At 35.2% G+C, this 17,010-nt stretch overlaps 2 protein-coding genes across 6 annotated transcripts; both read left to right on the forward strand.

Annotated features, from left to right (window-relative positions):
* The first annotated feature begins 39 nt into the window (after positions 1-39).
* LOC100647151 (transcription factor E2F2) lies at positions 40-14,076 on the forward strand. Of its 5 annotated transcripts, none has more exons than XM_003397992.4 (8): positions 40-1,929; positions 5,986-6,083; positions 6,163-6,320; positions 6,500-6,641; positions 6,717-6,930; positions 7,011-7,284; positions 7,375-7,735; positions 7,854-8,349. In XM_003397992.4, the coding sequence occupies exons 2-8, from the start codon at positions 6,005-6,007 to the stop codon at positions 7,874-7,876; spliced, it is 1,251 nt and encodes a 416-aa protein (XP_003398040.1). In that variant the 5' UTR covers positions 40-1,929; positions 5,986-6,004; the 3' UTR covers positions 7,877-8,349. The 5 variants fall into 5 exon arrangements, with proteins under 5 accessions (XP_003398040.1, XP_003398039.1, XP_012167654.1 ...); XM_003397991.4 differs by lacking the exon at positions 7,854-8,349 and adding an exon at positions 9,550-14,076 and having other exon boundaries at positions 42-1,929; XM_012312264.3 differs by lacking the exon at positions 7,854-8,349 and adding an exon at positions 9,550-14,076 and having other exon boundaries at positions 42-228.
* A 777-nt stretch (positions 14,077-14,853) lies between these two features.
* On the forward strand, positions 14,854-16,643 carry LOC125384611 (mortality factor 4-like protein 1). The gene is made up of 6 exons (XM_012312267.3): positions 14,854-15,074; positions 15,219-15,336; positions 15,407-15,715; positions 15,801-16,013; positions 16,100-16,269; positions 16,354-16,643. The coding sequence occupies exons 1-6, from the start codon at positions 15,047-15,049 to the stop codon at positions 16,524-16,526; spliced, it is 1,011 nt and encodes a 336-aa protein (XP_012167657.1). The 5' UTR covers positions 14,854-15,046; the 3' UTR covers positions 16,527-16,643.
* The last annotated feature ends 367 nt before the right edge of the window (positions 16,644-17,010 follow it).

Here is a 17,010-nt window from a genome sequence, read left to right on the forward strand (position 1 = left end):
GGCAAGAAACGATAGGCAGTGGGATCCTCCCAATCTTCGGAAGCGCGTGTACTCGAGGGAAGAGAATCAAAAAGCTTCGAAAATTACATAATAGGAGACTGTGTTAATCATTCGTTTGATTCTTGCCCCCTTTCCTTCGCGATAAGGCCCACTGTTAAAGGGACTCACTGCCAACATCAAGCGTGGCTGTTTGTTTCGAAAGCGTACACCCCTAACCATGGCGGACTGGTACGGTAATAATCTATCAAAACGATATATCGTGACGTTTTAAACTGTCAAATACGAATAACCGATACATCAAGCTTGAACGTGTCTCGTGAAAGTCGTGATATAGGGATTTTTCACCTACATGCCGGAGCTTGCGTGGCAGTTTCGAGGAAAACGAGAGGGACAGTTTTGGCGCGTGTGTCTTTTATCTTCATGAAAAGCTCGTGTAACTGGTGTGTCTCTAATTTTCAATCTTCCATTTTTCAATCAACATAAACGACGTGCTGTAACGGAAAAGCGTGACATCCTGTACCCATCGTGGGACATCTAACCCTAACGGATATAAACAAACGTTATCGCGAATGCTTGAAAGATCATATCCGTCTAAACAACATCAAGAGGCAAGTAAAAACAAGTGAACCTGTGAATAATTTTCATGAAAAACTGAGGAAAGGTGACACGATCTAGGAACTTTTTTGGATATCTGCTATCGCTGGCGGCGCGGTGGTTACGGACGGAGAAAAGCGAAGTGACGGTTTTGGCGCGCGTACTCGACTCCTGTATACGACCGGCAGATGGCCGGTGCGCCGGTACGTTATACGCGCGCGTCCACGAACGCACCGACACATGACAGGCGCCTAAGCACGTACTACCACCATGACAGAGACGCGTTCAAGAGTATATCGAGTCAGTGGTAGAAGGCCACTACCACATTGACACTGAGCGTTGGTGAGAGCGCAGTAGAGCGCACGGACACGCGGTTCGGTGTTACTACTACCGGTACAGACGGGTCTATCTGCCTCGTAGCCCGAGCCAGTTGCCAGCGCGCCAGCTAGCCCCGTCCATCCAATCGCCCAGCTCACGAGCCGGCCTCGTGTGCGCGCGCGACACCCCGACAGAAAAGGTTCGTTTTCCTCGCCGGTGGCTCGACCGATCATGTCGAGGCGGGGCTTATCGTGAACTTTAGAGCCTATACATTCCTTGGAAGCTGAAAACACGGCGAACGCACGTACAGTTTCGGCCTTTTACGCACGATTATTTCGGGTCCCCAGTCTACTACTGCTGCTGCTGCTGCTGCTGCTGCTGCTGGTGCTGGTGCTTGGTTGTCGTTCCTATTGCTGAGATCGGCCCTGCAGAAAATGGATACCGCACCAGTACGGTAGAGAGACAGAACGAAGCAGATATATAGAAAAACGAGCGTGAAAGAGAAAGAAAGAGAGAGAAAGTGTGTGTGTGTGAAATAAAGGCCACGCAACTACTACGACTACGACGAGGACAACGACAACCGTTTATAAGTTGGGAAAGAAGGACAGAGGGAGAGAAAACGAGCGAGGGCGAGAGAATAGTAAATCATATGTACGAAGTGTGTATATAATATACCAAAGCGAAAAAGCAAGAGAAACATTTCGTGCACGGGCTAGCCTCGGAAGACCGGGTTAGGAGAAGCCTCGTCGTCTGGTCGTTTCCCCAGACGAACACGTTTCCTTGTCCTGTCATCGACAGGCCTACAGTGAAAATTCCATCTAGAAATATCGGCAACGCGACGACAACGATCACGACCACGACGGCGACGTATTTGCCTCTATCGAGGAGGCACGGATATGCCTCGCTCGTCGGCGCTGTGACACGCGCCGCGCCGTGTGCTGGCTGAACCTCCCGGAAGAGAGCGTGGGCCTTCGTCTCAAAATACTGTGCAGTTTCTACCGCACGCTCGAGAGCCAAGTAAGTGGAAATAAACACGCGTACAATCAGTTTTTCGATATCCATTTGTTCCGATCAGATGGAAAAAAAGAAATATTCTCTGCCTAGAGGAAATAGTAACAAAGTTGTTTCGAAACATTCACACTCCAAGTCCCCATCCGAAAAGTCGAGCGCGTTTTTCTGTGCGCGTTTTTCCGTGCGCGTTTCTTTTCTCTATCGCAATTTATCGTGTACGAAAGATGTGCTTACTGGAGCGCATAAACAGAAAGGAAAGAATTAAAAGAAAAGAAGAGAAAAAGGGAAAAAAAGAAAAGGAAAGAATGGCCCGTTATTTCGAGCGCAACCGATTTGGTGCGTCGAAAGTCGCTGGCATCTCTCGCGATCAATCGCGAAAGCGTGCACTGATTCTAGGTTTCCTCATGACCGTGCCGGTAGCACGCCTAACTAGGGATACTCTAGTCCCGGCTTGGCTCTTTAAACGGCTCTACGTATTGCGTGCGAATCGTGGCATTTCTGTGTGTGTGTGTATCGAGCAGGAGTAGTGTGTGTGCGCGCGCTCGCATAACCGCGCTCCCTCGTTGTCCGCCCGCTTGCGCTCACTCGCTCGCTCTCGTATGCATGGCCGCTTCGGTGCGTGGCGTGTGGATTTATACCGCGCGTACGCATTACCCGAGTTCAATAAAATCGGTATAAGTTCGTTGCTTTGGTCGTGATCGAACATTTTACTCGGTATCACAAATACACGAGAATAAGTCGAGCAAAAATGAAAAGAAAACAACCTCTGAACCTTCAATCAACGTTAACAGCTGATCGCGATCACTCTGTAACGAACGATCTGTAAAACCAGATTCACTGTGATGGATGCACGTTTTTTTCTTTTTGTAAAATGATAAGAGAAAGGGAGCGATTATTCGGGTCTCACTGATAGACCTTGCGACCTGTGCGGTTTCCACGAGCGGAAGGACGGAAAAAAAGGAGGACAGTAAGGTTCGTCGCTAACATCTGGGGCCTGAAGCCTCATGCGCACAAGGCATGCCTGTACGATTATCCATTTGAAACTTTTACGATATTTTCCGTCTGTGCATTTCACGCTTTTCATATACAAGACGTTCTATGAATTTGAAAAAAAGAAAGAAAATAGAAAAGAAAAAGTTGAAAAAAAACTGTTACATCAAACGAGAGCATTGGATTTATTGCATACCTCCTTAAAGGTCGTTCGTGTGGAACGTTTGTGAACAGACGTTATATCTCGTATTTTAAAGACCTCACTCCTACCAATCGATGGGCTCTAGGCTAGTTCTACATCCAATGCCGTCGACGCAAGTTACACCAGTCGGGTTTTATCTTCGAGATAACATCCTACCAATCAATGCCTCAGCATCGTGCATTGCTCCCAACCTTCGAATGCGCTTTACCATGCTATTGGCCTCACGATCGCGCGTTCTATACGGTGTGGTACGGTGTGTACTTGACCAAACAGGCGAAAACGAGACAACCACGCAGTTCGACTGGGAGTTTGCTTCTAAAACTGCTTACAACGCAAGGCTGCTGTAACACGACGATCCTGCGACGCGGCGTGCCTCTTTAAACCACACCCGGAACGCTGCCTCGTGTTCTCGGGACGCTTGCTCTTTTTTTCGAAAATTCTCGTACGCGTCCGCACCGTGGGTCTCTCATTCCGCTCAGGCGCGTAACGAGACTTTTGAAAACGGGGACCTTAGGAACGATTTTCTCCTGTTTTTCGCGGCTATTTTGTTTTCCTGTGATCTTTGCTTCTAAACAGCGAAAAAACGTTGTACATGTACGATCGGAACAAATGGATAACAAAAGGAAATGGCTCTAGGGAATTTTTTCTGAGAGGACGCGTTGGAAATTAGTTTAGAATTCTAATCAACTTTAAAATACTTGCCACAGTTGATAACGCTGAATCACTTGTTTTTAGAAATAGTAATTCGAATGTCACTATTCTAAAAGTAAAATTTATATTATATTATCTTAATTATATTATTATTTTATTAATTAATCTTTGGAATTAATAACATATGCACTATCTGCTTATAGTGAAACTATTTTTAATAGTGATTTTAAACAATAATGGAAAATTATATTGTATATATTTATAATATATAGCTATTTTCTTAATTTGTTTATAAAGTAATTGATCGTCGAAGTTGCTACATCGTCTAATCTTATCGTCTTTATAAAAATTACAGGAAGTGGTTCTTAAAAATTTAGAAAAATCGAGTACATACAAAAGTCATATAACGAACAATGCCTGTTTTAATTCCTTTTTGTTTTTCCATTCATTTGGTCTCGACCTTTGCAGCTGCTGTACACGTTTAACTTAAAGTACAATACAGAAATTGATCTGTAGGTTTCACCAGATGTTCAGTACTTACAAAATTGTCACCTTGTCGTTTGGTCAACCACTTCCGTTTCGTTGTTCCATGGAACTACTATTTTTATATACTATTATATTATAGATATCTAAACCATTTTATTTCTAAAGCATCATTAATATTTTCTTAAAAAAGATATTTAGATATAATTCAAATATAATAAATAAAAATATTTTATTTTAAAAGTATCCAAAACAAATAGAAAATGTAGAAATCCATTTTAAATATTCTATTAATAGTATAATGATAGAATTCTTTTTATTTGCCTGTTTCTTGTTTATCTTTTTGTTTTATTGTAACATGAAAGTTTGTCATTTCCTTCGCGAAGACAAATGCGAAGTTCTTTGGAATACGAGTTCTATTATTAGGATTTACCAATGTTGCTTGATTCAAGAACAAAAACCTTCTCCCCTATGCTGTCTGTTCTTTGATATGCATCTAAAAAGTCGCTTCTCCTTAAATGTGCTATCGCGACCGAATAAAATACACTCACAAATGGGTGGCACTGACAAAAACTCGAGAATGAAGGGACGACGATCGATAGAAATTTTTATCGGATCCGCACACCTCGCTGTCAATAATTTTCACATATAAATGGTATATTTTTGATAAAGCATATACTGCTGACAAGGTTAACAAGGTACTAATATCACGTTATAATGTTACGTTTCATGTTTTCCAATCAATTTTTCTTCTACTCTTGCAATCATTGTTAACAAACATTCAGTAACAGATACATTCCAAGTACACAATACACAATTTTTTTATGACAAACGATATGAAATAAAAAATACATATCCGCCAAAATAGTATACACTTATTAACCTTCATGGACGGTGTGTAGTGTATGACACGTTTTCTAAAAAACTTCGACAGTTCTATTTAACCAATCAAAAGTAGGAAAAAATACTTATGAACATTATTGTTAATGGTATTAACATTCGTTTCATCATTAATAGATTGTATAAATATATATAATGATATTAAAAAAATTTTTATCAATATTGAATGTAATTAATTTTTAAAACGTACAAAATAAATAGTGTTGTTTTTTAAGCAATATAGGAATATTTCTTAATATTTTGTATTTGCTAATAAATTTATTGTAGTATTTCATATATTCCAGAAGAAAAATGGAATATTTACAATATGTATTTTTCATTGTATTCTCTTAACAATGTACATTATGTTTAGGAATATTTGTATTTTCTTGATAATATCTTTATTGGTATGAATTCAATAACATTATTTCTATGTATTTTGTATCATATGTAGTAATATTTATATGTGATGACAGGAATCTCTAAGTAATTATTTTCCTCTATAATAGTCACTGAGATTTAATTTTAATATAAAATAAAAATAGTATTTCATATCAGACGGAGAAAATTTTATTTATGATTTGTTATTACAAACATACATGTCTAATAGGACCAATGTAATACGATATAAAACTTTCTAACATATTGTGATATAATTTTGATATGCCTTTTTGTACCCGATTACAATGAAATATTTGTGTAATATTTAAAATTTTTGACTAAAAATATTTAAAGAAGTTAATATTTACTATAATTTTGATATTATCTTTCCTGATCTTACTTACCTTCAATCTTATATAATGAACTTTGTATTCCATAAGCTTATTATTTTATACTTTTATAAATGGCTGTTATAGGTTCTCCTAAACAATAAAGATGCCTCGAGTAAGGAGACAAGTGGTCTTGGAAGATCCTGCCAGGCCTGTCACACCAGACATGGTGGAAACTAAATTATGTATGTATAAATTACTAGTCATTTCATAATTTTCATTTAATTTAGCTACATACTTGGTAAATGCATAAACTACTTTTAGTGAAACAAGAGTTTTTGGACGATGGCTCTTTGGATGAAGTTCAAGCACAAAAAGTGGCTGAAGAAACACCAAGTCCTCATCTTCAAGACCATCAATATGGACAAACACCTTGTTATCAAGTAACAAGGAAACCTACACAACCACCACCACGAACTGAAGTAAATAAAGCTATATTTACATTCACATAATTTTTAGATCAAACAACATTTCCTGGTAAACATATTAATCAAATATGATATTTTCAATCAACATTGTTTAAAAAAATAATTAAATTCTATGATAGCAAAATCAGTATTGCAACATATTAATATTACTTTGTTTTGTTATGTTTTTATAGCAAATATCAGTTCAAGCAGTGAAACGAAGACTGAATCTGGAAATGGGAACTACCGGCCCTAGCCAATCTGCCTTCAAAGCCCCCAGAGGCAAACGTAGGAGATCTGGATCAAGTTCTCTGGCTGGCCACACTCCTACAAAAAGTAAATTTCTTTTCTTTCGTCTAAAATAATATCCTTCACATCTTCGAGGAAAAGAAATGTTATCTTCGTTTGCAGGTAAAACGGTAGAAAGAACGCGGTACGATACATCACTGAGCTTACTTACAAAAAAGTTCATACATTTAGTCGAGAGCAGTCAAGACGGTGTTGTAGATTTAAATGTAGCGTCTGAAAAATTAGAAGTACAGAAACGTCGTATATACGACATTACGAATGTATTGGAAGGCATAGGTATTTTGGAGAAGAAAAGTAAAAACAATATACAATGGAAGTACGTTATTCATGGTTTATCAAGAATTAAATACCGAATTTTTTTACTCGAATGGTAAATACAATTATTTTATTTTATAGAGGTGGTCAGTTACCAAACGATAGGAATGATATCGCTGATCTCAGAAGGGAAGTGGCAGATTTAGAAGCTAAGGAAAATACGTTGGATCGATTGATTCATGGCGCAGACAAAAATCTTAGGGAGCTCTGTGCAGACAGACAATACGCTTATGTAACGTATCACGATTTACGTTCTGTCCCAATGTACAAAGACCAGGCTATAATGGCAGTAAAAGCTCCGCCAGAGGCCACACTTCATGTTCCACAACCTATCAATAACCTTGGTCAGCAAAAGGTAGCTATCTTTCTTCATAAAAATCAATTAAAATTAGAATCATCCATATTTCTTTATCACTTATTTATTGTGTTATTTCTATGCTTGCAGCTTCAAATGCACATGAGGTCATCTCATGGCGAGATAGAGGTGTTCCTCTGCCCTGATGATCCTACAGTCAAAACGTCTCCCAATCCGGGTTACACGACGACGCAACCTGTGCCTTCGTCAAAAGAATCCGAAATACCTTGTCTGCCTCCTGAACTTCTAACCAATGAAGAAAGCGGGGTTCGGGTTGAACCAGTACCTTCTGTCGAGAGTTCGTTGAATACTCGTTTGTCCACACCGGTTATATCTGCAGTTACCAGTTTAGCAGGCATGAGGGACGCACTTTTGTGTGAATCTGATGATTATGGACCAATGGGTGGAGGCAAATTCCAACTCCAAACGGAGGATCAAATTAGCACTTCAGGTAGGATGGCGTATATCTTCAAAACCAGGATTTATTAAGATTTACTTATTATTCTTTATTTTGCCTTCTTTTCTATTTTTCCTCCTTTTTTTCTTCTTTTTTTTTTTTTTTTTTATAGAATTTGTGAATGGTTTTAAATAAACGAAGCTTAAGATTTAGTCAAGTAAGGCCAATGCATCCGTATGAATATTAATTTTTATTCTTTTTTATGAAGTTATATCATGATTATTTATTTTTTTATGCTGCCCTTTTTTGTACACACGCTTTTAAATGTATAGCATATTTTATCACGAATGTTGGGTATAGGGTACTAATAATTGCAAGAAGGTGAAAACAACCTTTTTAAGGTAAATATGTAAATAAAAATAGTATATATATATATATCTTGAATACAGGTGTTAGGCTTGTTTTTATCTTCTTGCGTTACTTTTGAGTTCTCTAAGTCTGTTATCGATGTATATTAACATATTAATTTATAACAATGCTTTAACAATTTAGTGCAAGATTCTAATTAATTTTTTATTAGGCTTTAATTAATTAATATTTCTCTTGTACAGTTTTTCAACATTATGTTCCATTCCAGTTCTTATTTCTCTTTCTTTTGTCTTTTTTCTTTCTTTCTTGTTAACACAAATATACTTTTATTTTATTTTATTTTTTTTAATAAATGCTTTTTGCACTACACTTTTTTGTTTGTATACTTTTTTGATATTTCAAATACGTCTCTTTCTTGCATAAAAGAAATATTTATCATCTTAATATTCAAATTTTATTTAAATGCTTGAAAGAAACGTTATGCATGTCACTGATGAATTCTAGAACATCTTTAATAAAAAAAATCTGTTAAAAAAAAGATAGTAAGAGTTGATTTTTCATTATTTATCGAGTTCCATTAACTTGAGCTATCTTTTTTTCCTTGGTCTTCTACCTTTTCAACAATGGAGAATAGCCGTACCCTGATGGAGCTCTGGCTGTGACTTGTGTGTTAACCAAATGAAAGTCACATCACAGGCAGAGTTCTAGTTAGGTAACGGTTTCAAACAGCAAAGCTCGTGTCGCACGAAGGTACGTTTCATGGATAAAATAATTATTGGCTTGTTTGTATTTCGATGCAATTATATATGTGTTCTTTTTCTTCTGGCATTCACCTCATTATTGAAACAAATTGCTTTTAATCCTTCCACTCTATTTCACAGAATATCCTACTATTTATCTTGATATTATATTAATACCTAGTACACTGGTAGTTTATTAATAATAATAATCTAAGCATAAGTAAGCAACTTTTTAAACGACATTAAAAACTAATCACTTTTAATTTTATAATTTTGTGGAAATTTGATTATAGCACGTTTCTGCTTGTAATAAATTAGTCAATACCGATATATTTATTTATTACTAGGCTGTATAAATAACTCATGAAATTTTAATTTTATTAAAAATAAATAACAAAACCAAGTATAATCATGTAATTTACTTATTACGTGACTATACGTGATAAAAATATATACATGAATCTTTGAATATCATCGCGAAACAATTAAATGGACAATAAATTAACATAAGGATTTTAACAGTTTAACTGTCGCTAATTAATATTTAATTTAAATAATAAATATTCTTGCTTATTGTCTACCAAGAATAAATCGAATAAGTTTTAATGTTCAAATGTAACTGGACGTTTTCTCGAAAATTATAAGTTCTATGAAAGGAAAAGAGATAGAAGTTCTAGGAGAAAGAAAAGAAATAAAAAATGCGAAAATGTTCGATGAAACGGGACAAACCCAGCATTCGCTTTCTCTCTTCTGTTGCAGATCTAAGTATTCTTGATTTCGGTGAACACCTGCTGTCTCTGGAACCGCCTCTTTCCGAAAACGACTATTCGTTCGCGTTAGGCACGGAGGAGGGACTTTCGGATCTCTTTGATTTCAAATTCTAAAGGATATCGTCCTAATCGTCGTCGTCGTGACACGCAATACACGCAAAGACCCCTGTCTTTTTTGGACTACCACTCTGAGTTCGCCTCCTTAGTATTCGAACGGATAGAGATCACTTGGTTAATCCAATGATACCAGCGCTTTCGTATCGATTGACAATTTTTGTTTTATTAACTTCAAAGGGAACGATCGAGCAGAAAACGTAGCGCACGAATCATCCATCGGCCCATTATACGAATTGGGATAAAAATAAGGAAGATATAAGGAACAGGGATACTCCGACAATTATGTTTCAGACGCGATCAAATTCACGTTACAATGAAGATCGACACGTTGCTCTGACAATTTTTTTTATCGATAATAAATAATTCTGCTTCTTAGGTAGTTTTTGTAAAGACGAAGAAAGATGGACACGTGTGTAAATATATTAAAAGGTATACAGATAGAACGTGTTATTCGAGTACCGAATAGTATTTTATCAAAGGTGTGTTTCACTAGCGGTGATTTTTCCTTTTTTTTTCTTTTTTTCCTTTTTTTTTTTTTTAAACAGTTTCCGCGAGAGATCAATTGCACATAGTTGTTATCACGGTCGGTCCGTAAGTTTCGAAATTCGGCCTGTGCGAGGATAAGAAAGGTATCCAATAAACGGAGATTGGGGTGGGGATAGGGTGGGGGGATTAACATATCATGATAATGTTGAACGCGCGCGGTGAAGTACTTCCAGCTTGATACGGTCGCGGCCGATTGAGTTTAGGGGATTAATAAGTTAGTAAAACAGCCCTGGTGGAGTTGAAGCGCCGCTTTCTTGTGCAATGTGTGTACTAATATTGTAAATGATGCAAGAGTATGAAGACTAGTTGTGAAAAAAAAACGATTGATACAGGAGGAAGAAGATATATTTGAAGTTTCAAAGAGAGGAGAGACTGGTACGAACAACTACGATGTTTCCCTTTTTCTTTTGTTTCTTTCTATGGTTAATTAATCGAATTGTATAAAATGAAAAATTATTATTATTATTAGAATCGATAGCGTATGAAAAGAAGAAGAAAATAGTTTCGATGAAAGAAGATCCCTCCTAGAATAATGTTTCTATCGATATATATAATTGAAAAGATAAGAGCCACGGAAAAAACGTTTTCCGGGCGGTCGCCTTTCTCTTGTCACTTGGACTGACTGATTGTTCTCTTTTTTCTAAATCGTGCGCTTTTACCGCCGAGAGACCGCCGTCCGGAATGGTCGAACTGTAATTATTAAAATATTTGTCGAGGCGATCGATGCGTACAGTAGGCTTTATCGACGAAGAAATCGTTTGTAAAAAGAGAAAATGATGACAAAAAAACGGAGTGAAAGGGAGAGAGAGTAAGAGACGAAGAAGATGAAAAGCGCGAGCGGCTGAAGGCATAGTTTTTATTCTATATACTTTTGTAATCGGTCGAATTTTCTGAATAGAGAGCGACAATTTGTACAGTTTGATGCATGAAGAAAAAAAAAAAAAGAAAAGTATATCTATAATAATTGAATTTATCTATCGGTGCGGATGAAGAACATTTTATGACATGTAAAAAAAAAAAAAAAAATACACACATAACGAACACGTACATATATGAAACATTATCATCTTACAGTACGATCCTACGGAAAAAAATATTATTCATATTCTGGCTAATAGATCATGATCATCGTGTTGAATCATCGTCGTGTTGGATTAGCTTCTTTGACGATGTCGTAGCGAACACGGAGACGAACTCGAGCGTACGGTGGGAAAGATGGAGGATAGGAAGCAGAGGAAGAATCGTGTAAAAGCAGAAAACCTTAAGGCGTATCGTTGTATGCAAACGCACGTATATTTAATTCGAGTCGTAACGATAAAGAACGTTTAAGATTCTTTTTCAGGATACAGTGTTATTCTGAACCTGATATATAAGAGAAAAGGGATTTTTCGAAGAGAATTTTGCGCCAGTGTCAGCCTTGACTTCTGCCGCGTGAAACGGCGTGGAAAAAAAGAAAGAAAGTTTGAAAGAGTCGGTGTTTCAGTGAAAAATTTGATTAAGTACGAGGGAGGATCAAGATGACGAATATTTGTTCCTTGAGGAAGTCGAGAGCGCATTGGAGGGAATTGTCTCAACTGGAAATCTCTTAAGGATGTACCCTAAACGTACAACTTACAATTAGTGTACGTCCAAAGCCATAGTGCCTACACAATAATGATCACACCCTTCTGCAAATGAACTGTAAATAATTTACATACTATACAAAAATATATGAATATATATATATATATATTATATATATATACATACACACAGACAGGCAAAATGTAAGAACGTGACGACTCCGATGGACAAAAACGGAAATAATAGAGAAAGAAAAACCGGATGCTGCGGACACCTCATTGCGATTATCACGATATATCGATTAGTTAGTTTTAATTACGATTAATAATTAATTATTGATACATTACACGAGGAAAATGTTAGTTTATAAATTCACTTATTATATATATATTATATATATATATATATATATATATATGTACGATGTATATGTATATGTAATAAGTACATATGTTTTATAGTCAAGCGAATATTGTGCAGAATAATCGCTGGATTCCGATTACTTGCAAAACTAGGAAACTTGTTTTCTCTTTTTTTTAAAAAAGTATAGAAACGCGAAATGTTTCTCCTAGCTAGCTGTACGTGTATTTATTTCAACGAATAACTGCTCATTTTTCAGAGCAAAAGAGAAGCTATTAAATATAACTTTCCCTCTTGTCGTTTTACCGTCGAATGAAATAAATAAGATGAAAATCCTTGGATACCATTATTTTGCACAATGTTCGTAGCGCGCAATACCTGTCTGCAACAGAGAGGGTTGTATTAGTTTCGTTTCTCGTTTCTTTTTCTTTCTTTTTTCTTTTTATTAAATTGATGGTATCGTGCTTTTTTCATACGCATCGTGCAACGAGAGGGTAAGCAAAAGGGAGAAAAAGAAAAACAAAGGGAAGAAGAAAAAGAAGAAGAAGAAGAAGAAGAAGAAAACGTGAATCGAGAGAGTGCGTGAGCGTGTGTGAATGGACGTGATGATCGAATGATGATAATTGATACGAATGTTCGATGGTCGACGGTTCGATTAACGATCCCGACACACCAGTGAGAAGTTGCGATATTTTCTACCTGAATGTTTGCGGGGATCTCGGCGAAGTCTGAGCGCGTCCGGGATTTTAAGAAGTGTAATAATAATGGTTTATTGATATTGTATTTTTTATTCTGTTCGAAGAAGGGCTACGTTGTAAAAAAAAAAACACATCGATTACAAGAAAAAAGAAAAAGAAAAAAGCTACGAATAACGTTGTGACGTTTTCAGACTTACCGGGATCTGTTTACAATAACTTATCGCGAAGATGGCAGTCCATCGTTTTTCATTTTTTAAACTCGATTATTCGTGAAAAAAGAAATTTCTGGCTCGCTTCTGGCAGTCTGTCGAATAAGACGCTTCTCGTATTTTACAATGGATAACAGAGCCTTTCCTCAATTCTTTTTTCTTTTCTATTTTCGTTTAGTGGCAGTTTTATGATCTTCGCTTAACGCGATCTAACTCGGCCCTAAGCATCGAGAATAAATTATTATTGTTGTTAGCGGCGAGCAACAACGACGATTCGATTATTTAAATTATCAAAGGAAACGTAAAAAAAGGAATATAATAGAAACGCGTTGCTTTAGATATTCTTCTATAGATATTTCTTTTGGAATTCGTTCGATTCTAATTCGTCGATGATTTTTTTCATCGCTATTCGCGTGCACGCATGATACACGCAAGCAAATACACTTTTCTACGAATGTATTTGAGAGACTGTTCAGAAATATTGCTGAAAAAAGTACAGAAATTAATTCTGATCGATTGTCTTAGAAAGAAAAAAAAAAAAAATTGAGCGATGTACGTACCAATACGACGAATGAGAATTTTGTCACATTTTACGGGCATGACCCGTCGAACAGTAAAAACAAGACGAAAAAATGAAGAAGAAGTTACAAAATATAACCTTGTGTAACGTCATAGGGAGATGTGATGTTTTTAATTTTCCACAACCTTTGTGTTTTGCTTATCACGCCTTATTAGACGAAAAATTATAGTTTTCATTTACCTTGTTATATACATATATAAAGCAGTAAGAGGATGTATTTATTTTTTCGAATCGGCATTTCCGTTGTTCGACGTTAAACACTCGTTGCTCGACTGGATTTTAATTGCTACTGTATATAATTTTGCACCAGAAAATTCGTTCGTAAAAGTTGTATACAAGTTCTAAATGTCTATATCAAAATAACGAATAATGTAGCAGAAGAAATATTTTTATGTACGTTTAATACGTATAACGGTATGAGAAAATAAAGTATCAAAACTTGATTTTGATCATTATGAACGTATTTACGCTTGTACATGCACCATTATGAATTCGCATAAGTAAAGCGATTTATAATTTTACCGCTTAAATCTATGATCTTAATATTTTATTTCGATTATAATTTTGTCAAGGGATAAGAGAAAGAAATTAAAAAGTATATATAAAAACATTAATCAGTGCTTTAATTAAAGGAGAAGTTTACGCATTCACCTAGTTTCAAATGAAAAGCGCATGCGCAATGTTTGCATATTACTACTTATCTTCGCGCTACGGTAAATCGTTCGCCATTCCCGCGTCAGCGCTCGAAGTGTAAGCATCAGTTGTTTTTTATATATGTTGATGTTTTTTACATGTATCTTACAATCTTATATAAAAAAAGGAACGAAACTATGAATATAGAGGTAAAGTTTAGACACAATGTAAATATGCTACTAACGTTATTGGTTATTTTCGTACTTTGTATCGATACATCATAGGTTAGGGTTAAGATAAGCAATACATAGATCACCGTCGTACATTTCACAGATTGTACATTTGGCTTAAAAAAAATATATAACTGTTGTTATGTCAATTGTTTGTAACCGATATGCAATACTTATTTTAATATAAAGAAATATATCTAATGTTTTGATATTTACCTTTATTCGTGTTGCACATATATAAGTCTTGAATTAAATTTAAAACAAATCCGCGTCTCAGGCATGATAAATGCGCAAACGAAATATCACTATCATGGAAACTTTTATCACTAGCATAGCTTTTATCACTAGCATCGCTGGTATTGTGAATCAGCCTTCTCGTAGGAACATGTAACACAAAGCAAAAGACGCTTTATTCAAAGTTCCGCTTTAAATTGATCGGTGGAAATCAATTGTTTTCCATTGGCGCGAATTGTAGGGCAAATTTCGGCGATATTTAAAACTAACCGCTTAAAAACCTACAGTCAAAATAAGCAATTCAAAGGATACGAGCATGCCGCCCAAGTGTAAATTTCAAGAAGGTATTGTTACGTTTAATTTTTAATACGACTGTATCAAAGGTCCTAACGTATATTTAATGAATTTTTATCAATGAATAATAAATATTTTTTTTATTCAGCTATAATTCTTCGCCTTATATTCAATAAATATCTGCTAATTTGTAGGGGAGAAGGTTCTGTGCTTTCATGGGCCATTAATATATGAAGCAAAATGTCTAAAGTCCTCCATTACTAAAGAAAAGCAAATTAAATATTTCATTCACTATGCAGGATGGAATAAGAAGTAAGATTTCGTTTTACGTTGTTTATTTCTAATAAGATTGAAGTCATAAATACAATTGTAATGTAAATAGTTGGGATGAGTGGGTTCCTGAAAGTCGAGTACTTAAATACAATGAAGCAAATGTACAAAGACAGAGAGAGGTTCAAAGAGCACATTCGAATCAACAATCTGCACAGAAAAATAAAAAGGGTAGTACCTCATCCAAAACTCAAGGACGGAGGAGTGAAGGTGGTCGTGAGAAGGATACTGATAGTAGAGCTAGCACTCCTGTTGCAACAGTTGATAAAGGCGTCAGTCGGTTCAATAAAAGTACTGGTAGTAGTGTGACACCATCATCGTCGCATGATTCCACATCAGATGCACCACGCAAGAAGCGCAGGTTTGTCTCAATAAGATTTTGCTAATTTTTACAAGAAACCTAACCTTTATGTGCTAGATGTTTAAAATGAAATATTTTATTGTAGCCGATTAGAACCATCTGGTGAAACTGAAGAATATCTCACTAAAGTGGAAGTTAAAATTAAGATACCAGAGGAATTAAAGTTTGTACTTATAGATGAATCAGAAGTAATATTGAAATATCATAAATTACCTGCTTTACCTGTGAAAAATACAGTTGACAAAATTTTAGATGATTATGTAGATTCAAAGTCTGTAGGAAAAAATGACTCTGTTAGGTACTTGCATCAGTAGCTTTCATATAAATAGCTGTCAGTTTTCTTCATTTGAAGATAAATAACCTTAAATTCTGAATTATTTTCAGGGAAAGCACATTAGAAATAACTAAAGGTATTCGCGAATATTTTAACATTTCTTTAGGATTACAATTGTTATATAAGTGGGAACGTCCACAATTTATACAAATCATGAATGATAATCCTGAAACACTGCCCAGTCAACTATATGGTGCATTTCATTTACTAAGGCTATTTGGTACTATTTCTAAGTATACTTTGTAACAACACTCTTATGTATTTATCATCGAAAATATTGCTATTATGTCAATTATTTTTGCAGTGAGACTTGGAGGAATGTTGTCGTACACTACATTGGATGAAAGAAGCATACAACTGTTACTATCTCACTTTCATGATTTTTTACAATACTTACAGAAAAATAATACTGAACTTTTCAATCTTCAACAAGATTATGCAGACTCACCACCCGATTATCACAGGAAATATGCCTAAGTTAGTATAAATGTTTGGATACTTTTAATTAAATCCAGCAATACTACAATATTTTATCTGAAATTATTAATAAGGCAGCTGCAATACTTCTTCAAGAAATATATATATGTACATTTACACGTTATTAGAAATTATTCAATATAGAAGATAATATAAGAAAAATTCTAAGAATTGTAAAAATTGTGTTGAAATATTCTCAAAAATTTTCCGTTGTGTGAATATAGCATTTCAGTTTATTAAGTGCACAAAAAATGTAATACATTTTATAGTATATGAATTAGTTTAGGCTAAAATATTAATATGATTAATATGAATATATATATATATATATATACATATATGCATATATATATATTATAGATAAATAATATAAGATAAAAGATATATATATATATATATAATAATAAAAGATATATATATATATATCTTTTATTTATTGTAAATATAATGTATTACGATTTTACTATCTAATTACAATTTTATA

This window comes from Bombus terrestris, chromosome 9 (genome assembly GCF_910591885.1).
Source record: "Bombus terrestris chromosome 9, iyBomTerr1.2, whole genome shotgun sequence".
In the NCBI taxonomy this organism is placed as follows: domain Eukaryota; kingdom Metazoa; phylum Arthropoda; class Insecta; order Hymenoptera; family Apidae; genus Bombus; species Bombus terrestris.